Source organism: Tiliqua scincoides, chromosome 1 (assembly GCF_035046505.1).
Source record: "Tiliqua scincoides isolate rTilSci1 chromosome 1, rTilSci1.hap2, whole genome shotgun sequence".
Lineage (NCBI taxonomy): Eukaryota > Metazoa > Chordata > Lepidosauria > Squamata > Scincidae > Tiliqua > Tiliqua scincoides.
This window is the reverse complement of record NC_089821.1, coordinates 121,941,409-121,968,969: the sequence shown is the minus strand read 5'-3', so window position 1 is coordinate 121,968,969 and position 27,561 is coordinate 121,941,409. Positions and strand designations below refer to the sequence as shown.

The 27,561-nt window shown below is 45.0% G+C and overlaps 1 protein-coding gene across 1 annotated transcript in view; it reads right to left on the bottom strand.

Moving 5' to 3' along the window:
• Positions 1 to 1,729: 1,729 nt before the first annotated feature.
• The window catches only part of LOC136659095 (aldehyde oxidase 3-like), an 80,740-nt gene continuing 54,908 nt past the window's right edge, over positions 1,730 to 27,561 (bottom strand). The window contains exons 27-35 of the mRNA XM_066636154.1: positions 27,082 to 27,177; positions 26,668 to 26,796; positions 21,122 to 21,196; positions 15,013 to 15,065; positions 13,717 to 13,831; positions 10,227 to 10,292; positions 9,473 to 9,661; positions 3,995 to 4,162; positions 1,730 to 1,897 (exon numbers count right to left, since the gene is read on the bottom strand). Coding sequence (XP_066492251.1) covers positions 1,844 to 1,897; positions 3,995 to 4,162; positions 9,473 to 9,661; positions 10,227 to 10,292; positions 13,717 to 13,831; positions 15,013 to 15,065; positions 21,122 to 21,196; positions 26,668 to 26,796; positions 27,082 to 27,177 — 945 coding nt within the window. The 3' untranslated portion in view covers positions 1,730 to 1,843. The remainder of the gene's footprint in view (positions 1,898 to 3,994; positions 4,163 to 9,472; positions 9,662 to 10,226; positions 10,293 to 13,716; positions 13,832 to 15,012; positions 15,066 to 21,121; positions 21,197 to 26,667; positions 26,797 to 27,081; positions 27,178 to 27,561) is intronic.

Genomic DNA, 27,561 nt, shown 5'->3' with positions numbered 1-27,561 from the left:
GACCCTAAATTGCCATCACCGTTGTTCCCTCAAAACTTCAAATCAATGCTCACACTTGATTGCAGACACTCAAACCACTCTAACAGAGACTGATGAGATACGAAATAATGCTAGGAGCCATGGAGCATGTCACCTGCTCTTCTGTCTCTGTGGTTACTGCACTCATTTTTGCATCCCTCATTTCATCAATGTGCAGCACAATCCTATCTTGTGCTTCAACAGTCAGGCCAGGAAGCCTGCACTGTATTCAGCGCAAGATTGGGGTCAGAATTAGCTCAGCCAGAGTCAAGGGGAAACTCTTCCCCTTACCCCCAGGTAAGCCACCATAGCCCCAATGGGTCTCCTTGGACCTGCACCAGCTCAGCAGGTGAAGCACATCTGAGGAGAACGGAGCAACCTGGAGTGTTCCGCACTGCTCAGGGAACAGAGTTGGGATCCGGCATGACTTGTGGGTCCCAGCCCCACCTCCCGCTCCCTGCCCACCCACCTGTCCCCTGGAATGCCCTCTGACCGCCCTCCCCCCACCCCAGAACACCTCCCTTCCGCCTCCTTCCCAACCTTCCCAGACCCCTGTGTTGGCCGAACTCAGCCAACACAAGCTTCCCTACCCGTCAGTGTGGAGGCTGGATGCAGCCTCCATGGGCCAGTACGCATCCCTGCGCCAGCCCAGCCAACACACCTGCTAGCGCAGATGTGCTTTACGGCATATTTGCGACCCTAACAGATAGTTAGGATTGCACCCTTAGTGGTTGTGTAGGATTTTTTTAAAAAATGTACTCAAACCTTTTAACAGAAATTTTAAACGTGGAAAAGTAGTTGAGGGCATCCTGGAAAGGCTGGCTCTAGTATTCTCAGGGTCCCTGGGCAAAATGCAGCAAAAGGCTCCTGAACTGGCAAGGAGTAGACAGGTAAGAGATTTCAAACCAAATGAGTGCTGTCTGTGCCCAGTCCTTTCTTTCCTCCCCACCTGCCACATTTACCTGGTCCAAGAAACCCAATCCAACATAAGAAAGCTCACTCCTTCCAATTTCTATAAAGAAGAGAAGGTGGACTCTCACTTTGCTCTGAAACATGGAGCAAAAAAGAAATGGAAATCTCACACATGCTGCTCCAACCTTTTTGGGGAACACCCCAAAATAAAAATGGGTTGGGTGCTGCTGGCTTCATGGACCCTTCACAAGCCTTGGTGGCTTGATCTTTTCCCCATCAACTAACATTTGGTGCTAGTCATTCCTTCCTGCCCAGAATCCCTGCACATGACCCCCCACTCTTCTTACCAACACCACTTAGCTGTCCCTAGTCAGAAGAACCAGGAAGAACTTTTCTCCCATCCAAGTTCACCGTTTTGTTCTCCCACCGAAGCAGAACTACTTGTCAACATTCTATTGTTGATGTATTCACTCTCAAGAGTGAGAACATTCCATAACAATCATAGCACCTCCGTCAATTGTTGTTTCTTGCAGATAACAATCAATATATAGCATTTTCTATAGATACAGAGATATAACTTGATTGAAATGTACAGTTTGGCACTACATTTTCTGTCACTTGCACCATTCTAATACCCAATGTACCTCTGCTGAAATTCATAGATTACTAAATGTTTATTGTATAACAAAACAACAGAGAAGAATTTATTTTAGTATATCACCATTTCCGGCAGTAGAGTTTTGTTCAGCAATATTCAATTATAAGATCGATCGATCGATCGATCGATAGATAGATAGATAGATATGTCCCACTGCCGGCCATGGAGCCTGGGTGCGCCACCACATGTTAGGATTGGGCTGCCCATGTAAAAGGATATACTTCCAAGGGAGTGCACATGTGTAGGATTGCTGGCCTAGATTTTTGCAATAGCCCATGGTACATAGGTCCCAGGCTTGTCCTTTGGAATCTAAAACATGAGAAAGAGAGTTAAAACATTGTTGCATAATCGAAATAAAATTACATTCACTGATATTGAACATTCAAAATCAATAACACTAGTTATAACCAGGGGTGGGGAATTGTGACTTGCATAGTTGACTCGAGTCATGAAAACATGTGTTTTTCAAGACTCGGGGGACTCAAGTCACTGAGACTCACCATTTTTGGCCAAAGACAGCCTTGAGACCTGGGGGTTTACTCTAAAAAAATAAAGACTCATATAGACTTGAATCACTGAGAGTCATCATTTTGGGCCAAAGACATAGGCCCTTTATATGTGTGTGTACCGTGCTTGCTATTTTTTTCTTAGCTTCATCCTGGGTGATCTGGAAGCTGGCATCTAAACCAGCAAGAGCAGCAGATTTGGTGGGAGGAGGATACGGTGGCTTCAGGAGGCAGGGGGTGGAGGAAGAAGGGAAGCTGCACCAAGATTTGAACCAGAAGAAGGTAGGAGCAGCCAGGACATGGGGGAAGTGGGCTGTCTTGTCCATCTTGGAAGGAATGAGGCAGTCATCCCCACCTAATTGTCCTATGACTGCCTGTGTGCCTACATCCCATGGCAGTTCTTCACCCCTGCCTATGCCCCTGTGTACTGTAGGCTGCAGTGAACAAGTGTGCTGTCCTAGTATCGTCCTCCACAGTTAACTGGGGGTTAACCTCTGAGTAGAGCTGCTGCAAAGGATTGGGTTGTAAACCTCCTGGCTGCTGTGAGCAACCCTCCAACCTGCTGCTTTTGTTCCCGCATGCTGTCCATTTCCTTACGCCTTGCCAAGCTTGGACACCTCCCTGTTGGTCCATGTCTGTGACATGCTGCTTGGCACTCCTGAGGGCAGAATCAGGACTCATTATATGAATGGGGGGAGTCATCACTGGGGTTTGTAAGGTACTGTTCACTTTCTGCACTGCTGCACTCACTCAAATAATAGCAGAGCTTTTGTTTACATCAATGAAATGAAAAGGGTGGTTGAAGTGAAGGACCTCAGCACATTGCAGACGGCAGATAGGATGGGAATATCAGGGCAGTGTTAAATGAGAACTCCAACACACACACACCACTAGCACCCCTGTTTTTTCTGCTGAGCCTCGCATGAATCATGGCTTGACTCGCTTTTCAAAAAGACTCTAACACAAGTCAATATGACTCTAAAAATGTGTCTGGATAAGTCGCAACGGCCACTTGCTATGACTCATGGGTGAGTCAAGTCGGGGGCAGAGACTTGGGACTCAACTCAGGACTTGTCACTGTGACTCCAGCACATCCCTGGTTATAACTCATTTTAATAAGAGAAGTGCCACTGTGTCAAAACCTGTATGATATGGTCATACGTAGGTATACACTGTACTTGAGTGTCTTTTTAAAACTAGAGGCTCCATTTAGGGAAGATATCCTCCCTTTATACCACTATGTTTAAGCCATTTGACACTCCTTGAAGAGTTTATGTATCTGTAATTAGTACAAGGTGTTTAAAAAGTGACCATTAGAAATGTTCTTAAAGCAGATTGCTTTTTTTTTTTTTTGCAATTTAATTTTCAGTATATCAAAGAGGACCTTTAAAACTCATTTTTTTCATTGACAAGTTTACTGAATCTTGATGTGACTCTTGCCACCTCTGTCACCAAATTCTCTGAGCTTTCCCTGCTGAAACCTGAAAAGCTGCACCTGCTCCAGTGACTGGGAAAGTGACAGCAACTGCAGTGACAAGACCCTGGATCTAAGTTCAGTAGCTCCCAGAGGCTCGTGAAGAGAGGGCTGGAACAAATTTGTTCTGAAACAAAACAGTCTGAAATTCAGAAATCAGACATTTGTAATAAGGCAGCAGCCTCTAGGACCACTACAAAGTTTGGGAACCACTGTCCTACAGTATACTAGCTCTGCTGTGCAAGTCTCACAGTCCAATATTCTCCAAATATCCTAGATACAGCAGAAGCAGTCTGGTGCTCTGCCATTGATTTGCCAAATGAGTCCAGGTACCCTGATTGTCTGCCTTTTTTGTCTGTGTCTTGGATACATAGACAGTTAAAAATGGCAGCACAAGAGGAAGAGAAATTTTTAGAAGGTCTTTACCATCTCTGTAAATTGATCAGCACAGGCCATGCGAATCTTCTCTCCGTTCAGTGGAGTGTCCATTGTGAAAACGTTATTCAATCCTCTTTCCTTCCGGGCAGCAGCCACGGCATCCCTTATAGCAAATAACACAGAAGATGCCAGGAACACCCCCGATTCCCCCAAACCCTGCAGGGAAATGAAGGAACCCAAAGCTGGATTAGAAGGAAAGTGAAAGATTCACTGTTAAACGAGGACATGGTGAAAATTAAGATTGTGCATCCATTTCAGTTTAGTCCAGCTGAGGATCTGGTCTGCTTGGCCTGGCCCAATACAAAGACTATCATTATGGTACATTTATTTTCTCAGATCTACCTTTAAAGCAGCATTTCTCAATGTTTATCCATTGCCGTACCATTTTGCAAGGTCCACCTATTCGAAGTATCATCGGAAGTAACTGGTGATGATGTCATTGCCATTTACTTCTGGATTGGGAGGTCAGACATGACACAAAAAACACCAGAGGCTCAGGGCGGATGGGAGGGCTTTTTCAAGTATGCAAAAAGCACGTACAGGAGTTCTGTCTGCGGAGCCGAGCCTCCCACAGCTTCCTGTTGTGTTGCATTGCTGGTCCAGGTGACGGGGGGTGGGTGGGTGGGTGGACGGGGTATGAGGAAAAATATGGACATTTTCAAGAGTTTCCTTCTGTATCTCCTCACTGCACATGAGATAATTTACACAGGATAAACAAACAACAACTAGGGCTTGAGAGAGGCAGGATTCTTTTTACAGCTCCTGAATGAATAATTTTTTTCTCTCATCTAAGAGCAGCAGTATTCCATTTTCCCTGTAGCATTAATGCTAACTTCAAGAAACATTTACGTACCACAATATATGCTATACACCACAGCAAAACCAAAGGCTCAAGATATTCCCCCCCCCCCCCGTTTTAAGAATATAATTTTTTTTCTGAGTGCAGATGAGTGCTATATAGCATTAAAGGTATTTGCAATCACATATGAGGGGAGCTTGGCCCAATCCTATCCTCTGGAACTCCATAGTATGCAGCATCATCACGGAGTGCACACTGTGGTTGGGAGGGCAATCAAACTGCCCAGGACAAGGAAGTAAAAATCTTTTAAAGGCCCCCTGGCCTCTAATGTATTTCTTTAGACCTACACCAGCTTTATAGCTGATGTAAGCCTGAAGAGCCTCAAGGGGTGTGTTGAGCTGAGAAAAGGGGAATAGGATCTTGGCATGTGCTGCCGCCACCAAGGCCTTCCCCCTCCTGCCCTGACCCTTCCCTAAACCACCACATAACCTGTTCCAGCGGGGCATCCCAGAGCCAGTGGCTTGCATGGGGCCTCCAGCCATTTGTACTTGCAGCTCTGAAGCATGTGATGGCAGTGCAGCTTTTATGTTGCTAGAGCTGATGATGATTGTGAGAAGCCCAGCATTGGATTGGACTCTGTGTGTGGTAAGTTCTCCCTTACCAGCATTATATGCAAACAATGATTCATTCTTCCAGTTACAATTATGGGTATAGGCTGTTCCTTATTCAATAACTGAAGTACCACCAGGATAAGTGTTAAAAACTAACATTTCACAAAGCCATTAAGTATGACTCTGTGGAAATCTTGGGCTCTAATCTGTACATTAGACCTAAGTGGATGTTGTTCTTTCTTGACTATAGTGATTTTTCTGCCCACACCTTTTTTGCACAATAGGTGCACTTTTTCTCAAGTATGATGCCACAGTTTATACCTAATTCCTTAATGGTTTGGCAGCTAGAGATTCCCTTGCTGTATAGCTCCAAATTGGAGAGCACTCTTCTAAACAAGTTGTGATAGAAGGTGACAGAATGACCAGGGTAATATGCCCTTAGGGCAAAAGCTCAAAAGCTTAAAAGTACCCCATTTTCATTTAGGGGAAAGCTTAAAAATTGAAAACTGGCTGCTCTGCTGAATTGGCAAGCTCTGCTAAATGTCAAGGTTACTAACTGGCAAGAGATGAATTTTGGAAGAACAACACAAATTTTAGACTAGGCTCCCCTTTGAAAGTAAGGAGGAGGAGAAGATAAGAGAAAGGAATAGAAATACTAGGGAAACTCCTGTCTTTGAGGCTGTCTGTTTGAATGGCAAACTAAAACAGATAACAACAGCAGATGGGCATTATTTGGCAGAAGAATACCAATCTTAGCAAAGACAGTTTACAGTTTTTAAAATTGTTATTCTTTCATGCTTTTTTAGAGCAAAGGACAGTGTAGCTAGAAGCCTTACATTAAAATACTGGAAGAATTATTTTAGAAGCTGTTTGCTATTTTCACAGAAGTCTCACAGAAGTGCCAAGGATATCACCATGTTTGCCTGTCAGTTATTCTTCCAAGCTTTAAAATTGTCCTTAAAATGTAACCAACATATAGTAGCTATTAGAAGTAAGTTTTAACTGCCTGATTTTATTATTTTTTTAATTAAAGGTTTGATTAAAGCATAGAAACACATAGAATAGTGAAAGCCATTTCAAGCTAAAAATCATAATTAGTCTCACAGAGAAACTGCTTAGAAGGCTGTTTTGCTAGGTTCACAGACTGTGGAATTTGGAAAAGGGAGTTGTATCTCAAACTAGATAAACTCCTTCTTGGCAGAAATATACGGCAAGCCAAGATGGGAAAACACACATATATGCAACATTATAAGAACATAAGAACAGCCCCACTGGATCAGGCCATAGGCCCATCTAGTCCAGCTTCCTGTATCTCACAGCGGCCCACCAAATGCCCCAGGGAGCACACCAGATAACAAGAGACCTCATCCTGGTGCCCTCCCTTGAATCTGGCCTTCTGACATAGCCCATTTCTAAAATCAGGAGGTTGTGCATACACATCATGGCTTGTACCCCATAATGGATTTTTCCTCCAGAAACTTGTCCAATCCCCTTTTAAAGGCATCCAGGCTAGATGCCATCACCACATCCTGTGGCAAGGAGTTCCACAGACCAACCACACGCTGAGTAAAGAAATATTTTCTTTTGTCTGTTCTAACTCTCCCAACACTCAATTTTAGTGGATGTCCCCTGGTTCTGGTGTTATGTGAGAGTGTAAAGAGCATCTCCCTATCCACTCTGTCCAACCCCTGCATAATTTTGTATGTCTCAATCATGTCCCCCCTCAGGCATCTTTTTTCTAGGCTGAAGAGGCCCAAACGCCGTAGCCTTTCCTCGTAAGGAAGGTGCCCCAGCCCCATAATCATCTTAGTCACTCTCTTTTGCACCTTTTCCATTTCCACTATGTCTTTTTTGAGATGCTGCAACCAGAACTGGACACAATACTCCAGGTGTGGCCTTACTATAGATTTGTACAACGGCATTATAATATTAGCAGTTTTGTTCTCAATACCCTTCCTAATGATCCCAAGCATAGAATTGGCCTTCTTCACTGCCGCCGCACATTGGGTCGACACTTTCATCGACCTGTCCACCACCACCCCAAGATCTCTCTCCTGATCTGTCACAGACAGCTCAGAAGAAGCCTTAGTATTACAGGGAAAGCTTCTCAGTTGGCAGGCTGAAATAGGGTTTTAGCTAGCGGGACACAGACACCTGCAGAGACAAGTTTAGAAAAGAATACATTTAATAAGATAAACACATTCTTGAGAAAGCCTCTGTTTGAGTTGCAACTGAAATGGAGAACATGTAATGTGTTTAAAGGTAAATGAGAAAAGGATTTCTTAAGAGAAATCCTATATACAGTGAAAGTTTTGGCTTGTTTTATGTTAAAAAATATGAAAAGTATACCACTATAGACCCCTTAAATGTACTCAAAGTACATAGAGTAAAACTGTTAAAGGATAGTTCAAAGGACCTTGCTTAACAGAGGTTGGCAGAGAGCCCCACAGTGTTTTGCTGAGAACAGAAGAAGGAATGTAGGAGAGATAAGACAGGTGGCTCAAGCAAGGCCATCCTAATCAGGAAAGGAGATGTATGCCAAGAAATAGGTCTGAAGTCTTGCCTAAAAGACCAGTTCTGAATAAAATAAGGTTATAGCACACTCTACTGGTTCTTGAAAACTTTGTATTCAATATGTTTAATTGTATAATTTTACCTTATTTGGAAACCTGTAACTTGAAGCTCACCAATCAAGTGTCTCTAAGGCTATCTACAGCCTATTAAGAGTTAGCCCCATCTATGATGTCAAACTTCAGCCAATGAGAAGTTCAAATCTTCAAACAAAGGACCCCAAATGTTATAAAGGGTCTGGTTAAGATTGATACCTGCTCTCAATGCTTTAGACAGGAGTCCCTTGAGATGCCCATTGCTGGCAACGGAATAAAAGCTTGCAGACGATCACCCTTGACTACTGAGTCTTGCTTTTGAACCTTGCAACACCTTGCAACAGTTACAGTGACTACATAATCCAGCCTTCTGTCCCAGCAACAATTTCATGTCATGTTGTTCCTCTTGTTTAGTTCTATTTGGAAGTAATGCACTTCTCCTCCTGCCCCAGTGCTGGAGTGTGTACAGGTCCAACCTTGTTATACATTGATTTTTTTTATACATGAATTTGACTCAACAGGAATGGCCCCTGCAAATGAGAAGGAATGTGCTGATCCCTGGAGAAGGGGGAAAATGCACCCCTTTAAAATGCTTTTCTTACTGTTGTAGAGATTTTTATCTCAACATGATGAGAAGGGTCCTTTAAAATTAAAGGAAAACAGTCCTTTACAATAGTTAGAGAGAGGGCAGCCAGCTGACAATCCATCAAACATTCTCTCTCCAAGGGACCCCTCCCTGAAAGAAAAATAATCCTTTCTAAGTGCCTGGAGAGAGACTGATTGTTGCATTGTCCTCTTAATGACTCTGTCTTAACATCACAAAGGTCAGCAAGGCTGTTTTTAAATCACCTGAGCAAAGGGACTTTGTTTTTTAAATTGATTTGCTATAGTGCCATCCACATGAGTACTGGGAATGGAACCCACACCTTAAGGTTGTATCTCCCTGTATACTCAACCTGTAGCTCCATGTAGATTTTTCAACAAACTAACCACCACATCCATGAATTCAACTGCTCCCTATCTAGAGAAGCTTTGTAACAGCAACTAATTAGTATGGAGCATTCCTTGAGATGTTAATTGCATATCTCAGTGGTTCTCACACATTAGGCACCGGGATCCACTTTTTAGAATGAGAATCTGTCAGGACCCACTGGAAGTGACATCATCAAGCAGGAAACTTCTTAACAATCCTAGGCTGCAATCCTACCCACACTTACTCAGGAGTAAGTCCCATTTACTGTCATTGGTAAAAGCATATACATAGTAACCTGTTAAAAGTTTATGTTAAAAATTTTTCCTAAATGCAGCCACATACCATGAAAGCATCAAGTCTAATATATTAAAAATAAAATATTAAAATGAATGGGGACCCACCTGAGATTGGTTCGCTACCCACCTAGTGGATCCCGACCCATAGTTTGAGAAACACTGGCATATCCAATTGGTTTACCTTGGTGGAGTAGAGTGCAATTGGGTTTCTTGCATTGGGCAACAAGTAGGTTCTAAACTGTTCTGGCACATCACAAACAGCAGGAATTTTGTACGTATCTGGTCCCAGCGTGTACTGCTGTCCCTCTGGGGAGAATTTTATTTCTTCCATTGTGCAAAGTCCGAGTCCCTGAATAAAACCACCTTCAACCTGAGGATTAAAAAGACATTGCATTTTTAAATGTATCTCAATATAACATCTATTAGGAGATTAAGTTTTTGTAATCACAATTTAAACTCAACTTTCTCTTTTTTAAATGTTTATTTATTACAGATACAGGACAGGGAAATGGGATGGACTTAGGGATAGGACTACACAGGTTACACATCAGGGTAATGGCCTTTGGTTACAACATGCATTCTTAAAAAAAATTTTTTTTAAAACAACGGCTAGAGGAAAAAAAAGACATTATCCATGCAGATGTTACTTCATTTGTCATTATAATATTTATTGTTTATCTAAAATTGTCTATCTAGTCATAAACTTTCTCCGCTCACTGCACAGTATTAAAACTAGTTTTGTACAGACTATAAGACTCAGGGCCTATTCCTATCCCACCTTCCTATGCAGCCATGTCAACAAGATGTGTGCTGCATCCTGTGGGGGGGGCGGGGCAGGGGGGGAAGGTCACAGAAGCTTCCTCAAGGTAAGGCAATCATTTGGTACGATCATTCAGAAAAGTATCGATGTACAAGCTGAAACTCCTGGTACATACCTGCCCTATGTCAATAGCTGGATTGATGCTGAAACCACCATCCATGACAATGTCTGTTCGGATGTTCTATTTAAAACAAAATATCATCAGTATGTATTTTTATAAACATCTAAGAAATGGTTGAAGACATTTGGCCCTCTAACACATAATGTAATTATAAAGTTTGTAATATCCATACAAATTCTAAAAATTGATTCTCTCTCTGTTTCTCACACACACACACACACACACACACACACACTTTAAGAGTCCTGAGATGGAAGTCCTTTTGTGCTTGCCCTTGTAAGTCTCTGAAAATGGTTATCAGCTGAGTTCCCCTGATGATGGGAGCAAGCAGTAGAAAAAGTTATGTTTGATATTTTGATCTGAATGTGGAGTTACTGTACTTCTCTGTTTCATAGCTTTGGAACCTTGAGGGTCTATTGTGTCAAAGAACATAGGATGAATCCATTTCCAAGCAGCATTGCACAAAAACAAGCCATACTCTAATGCAACCAATGGATCATCTAGGGCACTATTAAGACCATTCCAGTTAAAGGGTGTTATAACAAGTTGGGGTATAAACAGAATGCTCTAGGCCAGTGTTTCCCAAACTGTGGGTCAGGGCCCACCAGTGGGTAGCGAGTCAATTTTTGGTGGGTCATGAAAAGTTTCTGAAATATAAAAAAAACTTTGCAAGCCCTCTCACCCAGTTTGCAGAAGACAATTGCAGCAGCGGGTAGTACAGATGAAGAGACTGCTCTCGCAGCTGGGATGCTAAACTGATGTATGAGATAATCTTCATACCCCAAATTGAAATGTAACATTTTCAAATTTTCTCTAGTAATTGGCATGATGTAGACCTTATGTGAACCCAGTTTCAGTCTTTTGTCTGGCTTGGAAGTCTCTAACGGCACTTCTTGCTTTCCAGCCTTCTGGGTACCCTGGAATGTCTGTAAAGATTTGAGGGAAGTCCTTGAACTCCATTTCTAGGGAGAGTCTAGCAAATGTCTACACATGCATAATATATGTAAGGTATCTAGAAGTCTTGGGAACATAGAACCCCAATTATTAATTAATTAATTAGCTTATTATTAATAAATAAAATATTTCTTTTTTAATACTTTTTTTCTAGTGAAGCTATGTGGTTCATTTTAAAAAGTGGGTCATTTTAAAAAGTGGGTCCCAATGCTACAAAGTTTGGGAAGCACTGCTCTAGGCTGTACTTAATTCTAATCCCCTAGAGCAGCATTTCCCAAACTGTGTGTCGCAACCTGATGTGCAATGGGTCACGATCCAACACTCCCTGTAGCATCGTAAAACATTATTGGGATCCTCTGGAGGCCACTTCCAAATCACACCAGGTCCACCACACCGTTGACCATCATAGGTTCCAGAATGCCCCATGGAAGCGACTGGAAGCAACTTCCTGACACAACCCGAAAGTGGCCTCTGCGAGATCCCAATAATGCTTTGCCATACTACAAGGAGCATTGGGTTGTGACCCACCGCAGAGGGTGAGCTCATCATGGTGCTAAAAAGGTTTGGGATCAGCTGTCCTTGAGGATATGCCTATAAGTATCATAAGTAGAAGCATGCTTTGATCTGACTCTCTAAGCTGATCCCCTTTGATGTTTCCCATGTCCAAGTGTCCACTGTTTGGTCCTTTAAAAAATTCAGCCATATTGTCAGCCCTCAAAATGTCTGGTAAGGGAAAATTCCCCAGATGCACAAATAGTACATAACCGAACACAGAATGAAGGGGAGCTATTCAATCATGCATCTATCCAGTGCTTTTTTTGTAAGAAAAAAGGTGCAGGAACTCACAACTTGTTAATCTTTTATTTATTTATTTGTTTGTTTATTTTTAAACCATTTTTATTGGAGAAATAAAATATTTTTTATGTGTTTCCCCACTAAAGATGAACTTACTTCTGAGTAGACATGCATAGGATTGGGCTGTCAATCTCCACATCCCCTTCCCCCTAGCTACTTTTTCTACACATGGGGAAAAATACTGTACAGGTGCACTTGTAGCGTGTAGTATGTAGTGTGGCACTGCTTCGAGGAGAGGAAGCAGTGAATGGATTCTGAAAAATGGCTTACATGAGTTCCATGTAGTAAAATTACTCTAAGCAACTGTGGGAGTAAGAACAAAAAAGGAATTCTTACAAGAGAGGTGTCCTTAGGTGCACATAGAAACAGCCACGTTTGCAAACAAGCGATTAAATATGGTTTAATTCAGGTATCAGAATACTCTGTGTCTTTGGGAAGGCGCTTGGCATGCAATTGTATGTGCTGCCCTGAGCAGCTGCTGTGCATTGCTGGAGAGGAGCTGCAAACGCTGGGTGGCGGAGGGCATGCTTGTGGGGGAAGGATGAGGAGGATCTCTGGCAAGGCTGGACAGCACCTTGTACACACGTAGAATCCCTTTTCACCTGCCCTTAGCATGTGAAAACGGGTGCAGATATATATCTCTGCCAGGATTAAGAGCACAATCCTAGGTATGTCTACTCTGAAGTAAGTCTCATTCTAGTCAATGGAGCTTACTCCCAGGAAAGTTCCTAGGATTGCAGCCTAAGAGCCCAATCCTATGCATGTCTACTCAGAAGTCCACTTTAGTGAATGGGGCTTACTGTGGATAGGATGGCAGCCTCAGAGCCCAATCCTGTGCCTGTCTCCTCAGAAGTCAGTCCCATTAGAGTCAATGGGGCTTCCTCCCAGGAAGGTGTGGAGAGGACTGCAGCCTGAGAGCCCAAGCCTATGGCTGTCTACTCAGAAGTCAGTCCCACTAGAGGCAGTGGGGCTTTCTCCCAGGAAAGTGTGGAGAGGACTGCAGCCTCAGAGCCCTTCTTCTGCCTGTCTACTCAGGTTGCAAGGCTATGACACTTTCCCCGGGAGTAAGCCCCATTGAACACAATGGAACTTACTTCTGAGTAGACATCCATAGGCTTGGGCTCTCAGGCTGCAAGGCTATGCACCCTTTCCCAGGAGCAAACCCCTTGAGCACAATGAGACTTACTTCTGAGTAGACACACCTAGGCTCGTGCTGCAGATTGGCACGGGGGCTGCACCAGCCAGCTTCCTTTCCCTCCTCCTTTGCCAAGCCAGTACCTGGGCGTTCCATGGGTGCCTCAGCCCGTCTCCCTGGCTGGCTGGCTGGCTGTCCATCCTCCTCCTCGGCGTCGGCACGTGTCCCCCGCACCCTCCACCAGCTTGGAAGCTGCGCGGGGAAGCAGAGCGCGGGGGGGGAGGGGGGCTGGGCTCAGGCGAGAGCTTGGAGATGGGGGCAGGAGGGGGCATTGTGTGGTCAGGCAGGGGCCAGGCACCCACCCACCCTGCACCCCCCAGCACCCACCCAGCTAATGCCTCTGTTTTGCTCCCCCCTGGAATGCCTCCAAAGGGGAGGGGCCCCTGCAAAAAGGTGCCAGAACTCCGTCCCCCGCGTTCCATTAGAAAAAAAGCCCTGCATCTATCTATAAACTGCCAGATAGAAATGCACACTTCTTACCTTATGATCACCTGTGAGGCAGTCAATCTCAACCTCAGAACAAGCTGCACTAAAAATCTGGTATGCAAAAGCATGGCCTTCTCCTGTCTCCCAGTCCATATTGGTGACATATCCTCTGATAGGTGAGGAAAAATGGAGACTTTTAGATGTTGAATATTCACTTTTGCAATAACAGCCTCAACAGAACACAGAAACAATGTGAATATACCAGATCATGGGAGTGTTCTGTGCTGCTCCAGCATTGATTGTGAAATAGAGAACAGAAACTTGTCAGGTCACGGACTTCCTGCTGTGCCCCATAGAAGGATTCAACCGAGTAATGGCTGTTGCTGGAGTTATATCTGATTTACCCCAGTGCCTGGCCCAAATATGCACTACAGCTGGTATGAGCCAGATGTTGTCCTTTCTACATACTGTGTATTAATCTATTACATTGCACTCTCCCTCTCCCACTGTCCCAGAGGCTACTTAAGATCTGTGTGTTTTGATAAAAAGAAAGAAGAAAAGAGCTCAGGCAGAGGCAGCTCATGCCTTCAGGTCTTGAAGAAAGCACCACCGATCTAAGACAACTGTGTCAATTTTATGCAATGTTTCTTCTTGATTTAATACAGTATTTTAAAATTGTAAACCTCCTTGAATGTCAAGGCAGAAAACACAGAAATGTAAAAAAAAAAATCAATATAATAATGTTGTAAATACATCCTGGGAATGATATGTAATCATAAACTTGTCTCTTGGCTTGCATTTGTAGAAGGAAATTTGTGCAAGGGGATTTCCTTGCTCCGTCCTCCTCACAACATCCCTGCCTGTGTCCCATCTTACCTGTTCTCCTGACCATTAGGTAAAGTTTTACCTCCCTTGGGGAGGAGGGGTGGGGAAGCCCTTGTGCCAAGCATCCTTTTGCTTGCACAAGTCATGATACAACTGTTAATATCTCCTTTGCCTACTTTTTAAATTATGACAGTGGATTTTTCAGCACATCCCAGTTCCTGATGCCTCTTTGATTCAATTTTTTTACCACTTGCACTCTACAAGATCTGGCCCAGCTGACCTACTGCACGTTTGAGCCCCAGATGTGTCCATTTGCTAACTATGAACAGGACATCAGGAGACAATCTCTGATAACTTCTCTTCTGATTGCACACCTCTTGGGCTCTGAGTAAAGCAACATCACTCCTGGTTCCAAAATATATGCATTTGGCATTAACTGCAGGATCTGGGTTTGGTACTGACTATATATCGCTGTGCTTGTGATACCCAAAGACAACAATTAGGAAATGATAATAAACTACTTACTTGAAGAAACCAGTAGCTGAGAGACTGATGCTTTCCTCAAAAGCCTTTTTAATCTACAAGAGGCACATGATTAAATGACATTTCTAACAGAGAGATACAAATCTAACAGAGATGTTTTTTTCCAGAGGCACAGACTACACAGTGGCTTCCTATGCCCTTGATATGAGAAGCTTCTCAGGAAAAGGCAAGCAGGTCTTTCCCCTGTAAACAGCCACATGGCCACAGTGGGAACAGTCTGCTTTGGTCCCACAATGCATGTGGTCCCCTTGCAAGTTAATCAGGTTCAGTGTTTGTTCAGTGCTTTAATTTCGAATGGTTTTTAAACATTTTAAAGCTGCTTCAAATAGCATGATGTGTTGCTATGTGACTAACACAAGGGTAGGCCAATCAGCACTGTATGAAACTTGCACCTTCTGCAAACAAAAGTGTGTTTCCCCAGAGTCTGGTCCCAGGAAGAAAATAGCATATGTGCCCAAAATATGGTGAATGCAGCTTCTCAGCAGACTCATTGCTAATATTATGTAGGCCCATGGGCACTACCCAGACACAAACAGCAATAGGAAGTGCTATTTAGAAGTTGTACTTCCTGTTGTGTAGGTTTGGATGTAACACTGCTTTGGCCTACTGTGACCATCCTGATGGTCTGTCTAGACCAGGGGTGTCAAACTCATTTCATATAGTGGGCTGAATATAATTAATGGCATCTGCTGGGGGCCGGAGGCGACATCATTAACCAGGAAGTGACATCATTAAGCAGATGATGGCTAGAAATAAGTGCTTGGTTCTTGCACAGAAACTCATTAGCTGCAAATGAGAGAAGACAAAATGTACAAATCCTGTTCATAATTTCAAGAAGGGCTGTTAGCGCGCCTCCCTGGAGCGCTGGCAGTGATTGCCAGGCTTTCCCCCCTATCAACGGGCAGCAGGTGTTTGCTGCCAGCTGATTGGCTGGCTGGTTGAAGGGGGTGGTATGGGAGAGCAGCCCAGGTGCACGTGGGCAAGGGCCTGCTCAGTCTGCTCCTGACAAGCGACCAAGTCAGACGCTTGCCGGGAGCGGGGAGCAGGAGGCTGCTTGGCGATGGAGTGCAAGGCGCTCGCTCTCTCTGTCTCTGATGGGGTCCAGCAGCCGCTTGTGGAGCGGGCCCCTTTCCCCTCAGCCTCCTGTCGCCGTGGCGGGCGGCTGAGCGGGGAGAGCGCTTATGAGCGTGCGGCCATTTTGGCCTTGTGGCACCTCATGGCACTAGCGCCCAGTGCCATTTCCCCCCCTCTGAGGCTCAGGGGGGTTGTGCCTTGGAGTGGGGGCAGGATTGGACAGCCACCCCCTCCCCCATTCTCCAGGCACAGTGCCAGGCAGGGGTGCATCGGGAAACCACTCCCCCCCTTTGGGTTCCCCCCTTTGGGTGGATGAGTGCACCAGCTGGGGGCTTAGGAGCTGACTCCTCTGCCACCCTCCCATCTCTCCAGAGATGCAGGCTGCCCTGCTTGTGCCTAAGCGCTGGAGAGTGGCCGGCTGAGAAGAGATCCAAGCTGCCAGAGGCCACCCTGCACCTTAAGGGGCAGTTGTATCCTACCTGTTAAAGCAAGAGCTCTGGGGGTGGGGGCCCCTCATTACATGTTTTCATTCCCAGGTTAGGCTATGGGTGAGAAGACCGTGAAGTTGCTCATTGAGCAGCGCCCAGCCTGCGGCATTTTGTCAGGTGCAGGCTTGCGGGATCCAGCCCACCTTGCATTTGTGCTGGAGCCTGGGTGCAAGCTCCTGCCTCCGACCAGCAAATAACCTGCTGCTTACATTGACAGCACCACAGCCTGGCAGAAGCATTAAGGACCTGAGCACAGCCGTGGCCTTTGGCCTGGCAGCCCATCAGGACTCTGTATCCTAGCTGTTAAAACTAGAACACTGGTATGGGGGAGGCAGGCTCTGCAGTAGCACATCTTTTTGAGGGACTGTAGCACAATGGAAGGAGGGCAGGTGGGAGTGGTGTGGCCACCCCCCCTTTTACCTTCCCCTTCATCCCCCATTTCCTCAGCTGAGGAGGAACTTAGAGCCAAATCCTTGCAGGTATACTCAGAAGTATGCTCTGTTTTGGTGGATGAGGCTCAGAAGTAGCTTACTCAGAAGTAAGCTCTGTTTTGGTTGATGAGGCTTGCTCCCAGTAAAGGGTGGGGATATTTGCAGCCTCAGGGCTTTGAGAGCATCTCTTACTCGTTTTTGAAGCCTAACAGCAGGAGAAATCACAGGGAGGGAGTTAGGCTGCAGGTAGCCTGTGTCCAGGCATCACCTATAACCCCCCCTCCTCCCCCCACAGATTTGGCTCAGAAGGGTTAATGAGCGCTCAAGAGTAATTTCCTCCCTCAAGAAATACCGGGAACCTTGTTTTCCCATAATTTACCAATCTGCAGCTTGACAAGGCTCCTGCATTGCCCCTCCCATAGGGTGACAGTTGTGATGTGGGAGGACAGACACAGGTGTTTTGACTTGCTCAAATCTCAATGGCATAACATTTTAGGAGAGCGTCTGTCTCGGGGATAGCGGAGCTATCTAGTATCTAGCTATCTAGTTATCTAGCGGGCATTCTAGTATTGCAGGTGGTGTCTGTTTTTAGTGTATATAGGGCTGGTTGTGCAGCTCCCTGGTCACCCAACCACGAAAAAGAGGGTATCACAAACATGACCTTCTGGGAGTTTTTTCCTATGGTGATTGCCCTCACGTTGATGAACTCGCCAAATTCAGCCCACTGCTAGTGCAGCAACTAGGCGATGGTTCATGTTATTAATCACCAGACTTCTGGGTCGCCCCAGGTTGGGAATCTGGTCCAAGCTTTGTTACTCCTGGTACCTGGCTATAGTCTTAAATGTTTCAACCTGGCTTGTTCTGGGAATACACAACAGCAATGCCAACACCTTCAGGAGGAGCATTTTTAGTTGGTAGCTACAGAAGCCCACAAGAGGTCTGAGTGCATGCCTTTATGGCTCTCGGATCATGGCCTGAACAGAATCTAGATGCTACCTGGGCATTTCAAGTTGCATTCACCTGAGTCAGCTACCTGAAGGAATCTGTGACTTCAGCACATTTTGAAAGTCCACTTCCCTCCCGGAAAAGGGGGCTTTAACCCCCTCAGACCATTGTCATTCCTACTTGAGCGAGGTAAAAGGGGGGCTGGCGGTTAGGTCAAATAGCGCCCACCTGGCTGCCACATCCTTCTGCTTGCAACTTTAGGGTGGAGAGGCTGCACCGTGGATGTTTGGATTTGCAAGTTGTTTGAAGGATTGAGGAAAGATGCTCCTATGGATCAGCGCCTGCCTGACTTGCGTTGCAACAATGGTTGCAGGCTGGGCATTAATGCTCTATAAGGTCTATTTCAGGTTAGTCACTAATATTCTTTAACTATGGTTCACAAACTGACTTCATGACCCGCAATAGGTCCCAACCCAATTTTGATGGGTCATAAAACTGTCAAGTGGCTAGGCTATATGCATTAAAATTGAAACAAACCACTATTTGGGGAGGAGCAAATAACCATTATAACCACGGAGGCTTGAGTGGTTGGCATAGCCTTAATTTTAGTGAGTCTTGATGCTAAAGTTGGGGGTGCCACTGCGCTATATTAATTCCACGTGGGCTCTAATATTCTACCCTGACACCTCCAGATGTCAGACTGACCAAAGGAGGCCCAGGTGACAGTTGAGGGTGGTATTCCCTATCAGTATAGTGGCCTAGTCCATGCCAGGTCAGCCTTTTGTCTAATAGCTGCACATTGGCACTTGGACTTCTACCCACTGTCACTGGTCTCTGACACAGGCCATCAGTTCCTGCCAGTAGGGAGCATCAGGATGCCAGGACTTCACCAGGGGTTTTTCAAATTAATGTGCCAAGGGGAATTTATTAAAGCTGCCCCTATGGTGGTTGATCGCCACGGGCTTATTGCCCAGTATCATGTACAAGGGATTACCATGAAGTTTGGTTAGTTTGTCCCTTGGCTTTCATGGCTCCACTGCTTACACAGTGTCTTAGCACCCTTTAGAGGGAGGCATCTCCCCCAGCGAGGTGTTGCTACATGTTTAATGCCAGGTATGGTAGCCCTGTGCAGATAGGCAGGGATGCATGGGCTTTGGTTGAGGCTAGAGTCTGTGCAGTTATTAACCCACTTAGTGGGTGAGCTGCCTCTACTCTTTGAGAGTGGGCAGGAGGTCCTGTCAATAATCTGATTAAGGGGCTTGCTCCCCTTACTCTTTGAGGCTGGGGTGAGGTCTTTTAGTAACCTGCTTAACAGGCATGGCAGTGCAGTTGCACATTTACCAGATGCTGTAGCCCTGTGCAGATAGGCACAGATGTAATGGCCTTTGCCAAGGCTAGTGTCTTTGCAATTATTAACCCACCTAATGGATGCCCTGCCTCTATTCCTTGAGAGTGTGGGCTTTTTTTCTGTTACCAACCATGCCTAACGGGTGTGCTGTCCTTACTCCTCATAAGTGGGGAGATGCCCTTAGTAACCTGCTTAACAGGTATGGCAGTGCTGCTGCACATTTACCAGGTGCAGTAGCCCTGTGCAGATAGGCACCAATGTGAAGGCCTTTGCCAAGGCTAGTGTCTTTGCAATTATTAACCCACCTAATGGATGCCCTGCCTCTATTCCTTGAGAGTGTGGGCTTTTGTTCTGTTACCAACCATGCCTAACGGGTGTGCTGTCCCTACTCCTCATAAGTGGGGAGATGCCCTTAGTAACCTGCTTAACAGGTATGGCAGTGCTGCTGCACATTTACCAGGTGCAGTAGCCCTGTGCAGATAGGCACCAATGTGAAGGCCTTTGCCAAGGCTAGTGTCTTTGCAATTATTAACCCACCTAATGGGTGCTCTGCCTCTATTCCTTGAGAGTGTGGGGGGGGATTTTGTCCCTTCATTTGAGGGTGTCCAAGACTGACCAGACGGGGCATGGGCAGTGAATTCAGCTTAAACGGGCTCCTATGTGGTACCTTTGCCCTGTATCTGCCACGGAACAGTATTCCTTGTTGGCTCCTTCAGGAGCGGGCCCGCTATTTCAACATTTGGATCGTTCCCCCCTCACAATTTATCAGTTTCGGGCCATTCTTAAAAGGGCATTGGCTCACTTGGGTTTGGGGACAGAACTATATGGGCTTCATTTGTTTAGAATTGGGGCAGCATCAGCAGCGGCTCGCATTGGTTTTTCGCCCCAGGACATCAAGTGCATCTGCAGATGGTGCTCTGGTGCATTTAAATACTACATTCATTAACACTAGGCCTGTTAGTATAGGCTGCGACACTCTGGGGAGCCTGGGGGGTAGTTATTCTGCAGTTGCATTTACCCCAAGGTTCTGCGCCACATTGTTGCGATGTGTAGGTGCCGTCTTTGGTCTATAAGGATCCCTGTTGACCAGGCTCTGGCCTGGATCGTGTTTGCACCCAGTCCTGTTTCGGATGGGGTGATGTGTTTGTGATGATCAGGTTACTGGCCACGCAAGTGTTCCCCCGCCTAGAACCCCGCACTTGGGATGGGTTTGTTTAACCCCTTTTGTTGCCCTGTTACAATGTTTGGTATTTTAATAAAAGTGGCCCATTTTAATTCCATACCGGTTGTCGGCTGTATTTATTTGGGGAGTGCATGGTAAATGACAGAGTCCAATTACACAGGCCAACACACATTTTGCTTCCTTAAACATTACACCAATTCCTGGGTATATTTGGGGTGCCGATTCCAAAAATGGCATCTGTTTTGCCCTATCATGAGGAAGCTGCTTGAGCCATTCACTAATGAGGCTATGCCGTGTCTCCAAAACTAGATGTGATAGGGCAAAACGGATGCCATTTTTGGAATTGGCACCCCAAATTCATATCAAACCACCATAATGTTTGGGAAAAACATTTCTGACCCTCAATTTTGTAGGCCTGTGTTATTACCATGGGAGCGCCTAATGATGGGGGCGGGGGAGAGAGAGCAGATAAATTGTTTCCAGAGGCCGCATCTGGTTCATGGGCCTTATGTTTTGACACCCTTGGTCTAGACTAGCAGCAACTGGAACAGTGATTGTCCTCCTGAACATGTGATATGAGCAGGTACTTCATTCAGTTTTAAAAGTACAAAATGGTGCTTACCCAGTCTTCCCATTTGCCTTCTGGGTTTTTTTTTATTATTGGCTCTAGGCGCTTCCGGAGAATTTGACAAGCATTCTGGGGAAACAGGTGGCAAAGAGGACAAATTCAGCAACAACAACATCAAATTTTTATCTTCTAATATTCTTTTAATTATTTTTGCAAGCATAAAAATTAGGATACTATAAGACTGCCTCTTTTACCTAACAAGATTCCTGTGTTACGTGAAAATCCCCTTTTGCCTTTTAGCTGCGATTTTCTATATATCTGGTTATAAGCTAAACATGCAAGCTAAACTGTTCTCCCAGCATACAGGCCACATTTCCAGGACTCTGGTCAAGCCACAAGCTCATGGTTACAACCACCACCACCCCATAGTCACACATTATGCGAGGAAGTCTTGTGTCTTAATCCAATCACGGTTTAAGTGTCTCCTACATTACTGTATGCAAATAATTTTGGTGTTACTGATTCATTGTACTGTACCTACACAGAAGCTCATGGTTACACAACCCGCCCCCCCCCCCCCGTCACACATTAAGGGAGGAAGTCTTGTGTTTTAATCCAATCACTCTTTAAGCATCTCCTACATTACTGTATGCAAACTTGAACTGCCTTCTTGTGTTGCTGAGTCATTGTATTGTTTCCACTCAGTATTTGTTAAGTTCCCCCTTCTAGGAAGCCAGCCATTGACCTCATTGAATTTTGCTGATAACTGATCCCCATTCAAATGTATACATACTCCAAGCACCCAGCCTTGTGTTAGCAATCAAGCTACCATCCAGCTCAGCACTGTCTCCCAACCTCTTGTAAGAGAGGGCTTCCTCTCACATGCTCTCTCACTCTCCAAGGCCCAACACATTTGTGTTGTGTCAGAGGGTCCTCTCCACAGGCCCCCCCCCCTCCAACTGGCTCTACAAGCAGGTAACTATCTTGTGCCTGGAACGTTTTCCCTTCTTCACCCCCTTTTCCTCCCCTTCTCTCCCCATCTTTAGTTATCATCTGGGATTGGCATAACAGAGACCCCTAAAATCCTTCCCTACAACCCTTCCTTTTTCTGATTTTCTCGGATGCACCAAATACACTTCACACGCAACCACCATGAAAGCTAGGTACATTGAATTCAAGTATTAGGACCAAGAAACATACACTTACCATTTCTCCATGTGCATTATGTTTACCTTTGTGCTTTTGTAATAAAACTATAATCTTTTATTGAAAGTTATCTTTCTCTCAGTCTCCTCTTGAAGCAAAAGGGAATTTCTCTGCATTACGCTGTTTTGTCATCCAGCCTATGATCCTAATGTTCCAAAAAGGGCAGTGTAATAATTCCCCTAAACAAAACAGCCCTTTTGGTAACACCTGTGCCTTTAACAGCTGCACAACAGGCACAAATTAAACAGGTAACATTTTCCCCAGCTGTAATAATGCCAAAAGTGCTGTACTATCACAAGTGACAAAAAGATTTACTATAATAGACCCTGCCCAATGCCCATATATTATGAAAGAGGTTTGGGTTATGTTTATGAGAAAAAGAACTAGGCTGCATAACTAATGACTGGTCCAAAAGAGATTGATCTTTTGTAGCTGCTTTCTACTTAAAGGTGACATAAAAAAGAAGCAAATAGAAGAAGCCTGGAGAGATATTTCCGGTGATATTTATGATACTTGGATAGAGAAAAACTCCACTAACTGAATTTCTGCCTAACATACAACTGTGAAAGGCACAAAAGCCCTGCAAGAAATGTCTGCTAGCAGTAGGGTTTGACATTAAGATTGCAAGCCAGATGACAGAAGGGACATGGACATCATGGCGAAGTAGTGGTATAGTGGTAAACGGTGAAGTGCAGGAGCATTTCATAATGCCTTCCATAGCCATGTACCAACTTACTAGGATAAAACAACAACAAAATCAACTTTGACTTCTTCAATTAATCTGGGGAATTTCTAAGGAATGTTCATTGCAGGGGCCCACTGTACGGTCATTATATATAGATTATTAATAAGGATTGGAGACATAAGGGGATAGCCCTAGATTACCTCCACCAGCTAGAAACAGATCCTCTAGATTTAGAGGCAGTGTACCTCCAAGTGCCATATGGCTGGTGAGGAAAACCAAGGATGGTTATCTCGGTCTTACTTTTTTCCTGAAGCAGGCATAATAGAAAGACAATGCAGTTTTGTCTCTATGATGCCTCCAGTTAAAGACTCAAGTACAGGTGGGCTCCTGTTATCCGCAGGGGTTCAATTCAAGGACTCTTTATGCAGACTCTTCTTTTAGCTCAGAGAACACAAAGCTTCAAAGAGTATGCATGTATTCTTCAAACACACACCACACAAATTTTAAACACATAATATAATTTCCATATTTAGATGGTGTTGGGAAATGGGGTTGGGGCACCCACCTTGTGACTCCTTTGGGGGGGGATGGAGTGAAATCAAAAGCCTGTTAAATCTGCAGGTTGAGGAGGGACACCCAATACACTGCTGAGTTACTTTCTGCAGTGGAGGTAACTTGCTGATGTTGAGAACTGGCACCATAATGGACGGAGACTCTGCCCCGCTGTAGCTGCAGGAGGAGAAGCTAAATTCAGGCAGACACAAGCAGGTCACTCTTTTCAGCCATAATGGGAGGTGACATCCTGCTTCTCTGTGTATCAGCATTTTATCTGTTTAAGGGTGCTCATCCGAGCTGACGCAAGGAGCTGGGGGGAAGCTGGCGCGGAGGCTTCCATCAGCCCCCGCAGACTGGCACTTCTCAGAGTGCTAGCCTGGCTTCCTTCCAAGGAGGCACAAATGTGCTTTACGGCACATTTGCGACCCTCCCAGGCCAGCTCAAGGGACTTAGGCCAGCATAGGGCGCAGTTTCGATTGCACCCAAAATGTCACAAGGTAATCTCCTGCTCCTATCTGCTTTTGCTGTGATGCCATCCTATCCCCATACATCCCTCTGGTATAGGAGAATTTGCATTTAGCTACTCCCAGTATTTTAGTTCTTTCTAGCTCCCAAGATTCCAGAATTTAGCCTATAGCTCTGAAAGGCAGTGTCCATTTTGTCTGTATGTGTTCTGGGTGAAACAGTTCACTATGCCAGGCTGCCATCCATATAGGTTGGCATTTAGCTACTCCCAGATGTTGCCTTGGGCAACATCCCCTGTCCTTCCCACATCCTCTTTTATTTGTGGGCTAGGAACAGGCACATAAGCCCTCAGCCCAAACCCATTCAGTTACTGAGTCACACATTTGCACACTAAAACAGGGTACTCAGGGCCCCATTCTTCCTTCCTGATAGTATAGTTCAGTGTGAGCCCTATGGAAGTGAAACTGAGCTGCATGTGTATGTTTACTCATGAGCAGGTGACTGTGCCTGAGTCCATTTTGAAGGGCAGGCTGAGAGGAACGCAACGCCACCAGATAGGTCCTGATCCTATGACAGACCTTTAAAAAAATTCAAGAAGGAAGTCTCCCTCCAAGCTGACAAGGAAAATGTATTGAGCCCTGTGGAAAGCGAAACTGAGCCACATGTGTATGTTTACTCATGAGGAGGCAAACATTCCTCAGCTCTTTTCAAACGCCAGACAAAAGGGAACACAAGGCCACCAGAATGGTACTGATCTGATGAATGTGAAGCTCCTCAAATGCTACAGAAGGCGGTCCCCCCCACCATAGTAAAAAGGATAAAAATTTATCCTCAAGGCTCAAGCAGCAGATAAGGTGAAACTGGATATACATATATATAGGCCATATAAAGCTAGGTGGGTTCCAATAGAGTGTCATAAGAACATAAGAACAGCCCCACTGGATCAGGCCATAGGCCCATCTAGTCCAGCTTCTTCTATCTCACAGCGGCCCACCAAATGCCCCAGGGAGCACACCAGATAACAAGAGACCTCATCCTGGTGCCCTCCCTTGCATCTGGCATTCTGACATAACCCATTTCTAAAATCAGGAGGTTGCACATACACATCATGGCTTGTACCCCGTAATGGATTTTTCCTACAGAAACTTGTCCAATCCCCTTTTAAAGGTGTCTAGGCTAGACGCCAGCACCACATCCTGTGGCAAGGAGTTCCACAGACCAACCATTTTAAAAAGTGAGTCCTGGTGCTAAAAAGTTTGGGAAATGGGTATAGTTAATTAGCTTATTCCCAGAGCTGCACTTAGCAGCAACTCAAAACTTCTTAAATACAGCAGGATCTTGAGCAGCAAACGGTTACTCTTCCTGCGTGCAACCATCCCTTGTGTGTGTGCTGCAACTGGCCAGTCATTCCATGCAGCTCAGACCCTCTGGATCCCTGTGAGGCAACTCCAAATTCCCCTTCAGGAACTCAGGTAGCTAAATTGTGCTTTTACTTTGCCTCTTTGCCACCCCCCTTTTCCTTTCTCTCTCCCTGACCCTAGTGGCTGGCAGCTGGGATAGAAAAGAAGGGGCACCTAAAAATTCTTTCCTTTAAAGTGGTCCTTTGCCCTGATTTCTTTGGATGAACCAAATACACTCTACATGACAAGCAACAACAAGCATAATATTAGGGCGAACAAATGTATCTTTATGATGCAATATTTATATCTTCCATTTTTTAAATAATAAAACTGTGAAAGTCATCTCTCTCAATTTATTTCTTAATGGAAGGGGATCTCTGCAATACCCTGGTTTTTTATCCAGTCTTTGATCTCTGTTCCAATAGAGTTGAGTATTTAATTCCCCTAAAACCAGCTCTTTGGTAATATCACGGAAGTCAACAGGACAAATTAAATTCCACCATCAGTATCACCGTGAGGCAGCTAATGACCTTTGGACTAGGGTCTGTATATGTTCAGAAAGTACTGACATTGTTGTCAGAGCCCCTGCCCCCTTGACCACTTCCACAGAGCAGGCTTAACATCAAGGGGGCAGAATAAGCAGACTGGGTTCCATCCCCAAGACACTGTACCTAGACATGCTGTCTGCAACATTTTATTATTGTTTGCGCCATACACCAGGCCAAAAGTCTTGTCCCAGAACCTCTTAGTTCTTGTTCCTGTTAGTTCCTCAAGGGTGGCTGCACACATGGAACCACTTTACATTGCCTGGGAAGAATGGCTGGGCCAAGCAGGGCATTCCCTTTAGGGTCACAAATGTGGAAATTTTTGGAGCTTGCAGCCTAAAGCTTTGCCCCTCTACCCCTGAGGAGGAGTCTATCGCCTGGGTTTGTGTCCAGCAGAGTTTTGCCTGTCCTTCTGTCTTCCCCTCGTCCTGCCTCTTTATCTTCTAGTAAACTTTCTGCATACTTTGTTCCCTGTTCCCTGCTTCTGTTTCAGACTTTCTTTCCTTCATCTCCCCCAATCCCTCTTCACCTTCTTCTCATAGTCTTTCCTCTTCTCCTGCCAGTACCCTTCTCTATTCTACCCTGTGCTCCTTAGTCAGAACAGCCCAGTGTGAGCTGTGTGGCTCTTCAGGACAATGAGGGACTACACCAATGCATAGCAAAAGTTCTTAAATTCTACTTCAGGAGATTCCAATACTCAGAAATCTTATTTATACAAACTTATAAGTATAACCACATTCTAACCTGGACTGCTTTCCCATTGATTTCTGTGGCAACTGATCCTCCAGTGGGAATTGCTTCAGGGATTGTGAGTGTCGTTCTTTCATATGGGTGTACGTAAGACATGGGTATCTTTAATTCATGGCTGGCAACCTTTATTTTTAGAAGAAAAAGATATTACAATTTTTGCCAAAAATTGCAACAGAGTTTCAAACTGAGCAGAAAACAACATTTGTGATTAGAGTTTGACACATAATATATAAACCAGTCGCTGTAGCTGGAAAATTTATGATTTGCTCAAAAACTGCAATACACCGGAACTTATTTAGCTATTCTATTTTTGCATTTAAAACTTGAACATGTATGCAAAAGTATACAGGCAACTAGTGTTCATGTTTTAGTTTTATTCTAAATACAGGCATTAGACGGTGGTCTTACCTGTAACGTCTTAGTGAATATTCCTTGTCCCAGTTCACACCCACCATGGGATACCAGCACTGATCCATCTAGATAGATATTGACCAGAGCAGAAGCCTATAGAAAAGCAGAAAATGATTACCATAATCTTAATTCATGAATAAAAATCCTGCCCCCTCTCAATGTGGTTTCTGGCAAGGTTTAAAAAGACATTTATTTCGCTTGCAGCCCAATCCTATAGGCACTGCATGCTGCCAGAACAAGTGCTCCAGCAACACTTGTTGCTCCAGTGGCATACAGCACTTTCTGGCTGTTGCAAAGGGAAATACACCAGAGCTCATGGCTGGCTCCACACACCTGTGGCCACAGGACACCTGCTGGCAAAGGTAAGTGTGACCCGGGGTGAGATGAGGTAGGAGTGTGTGGGTGAAGCAGGGCAGCAATGGGGGCAGGGACAAGAGCAGACCAGGACTGGGAAGGGGGTGGGTTTGGCAGCAGAGG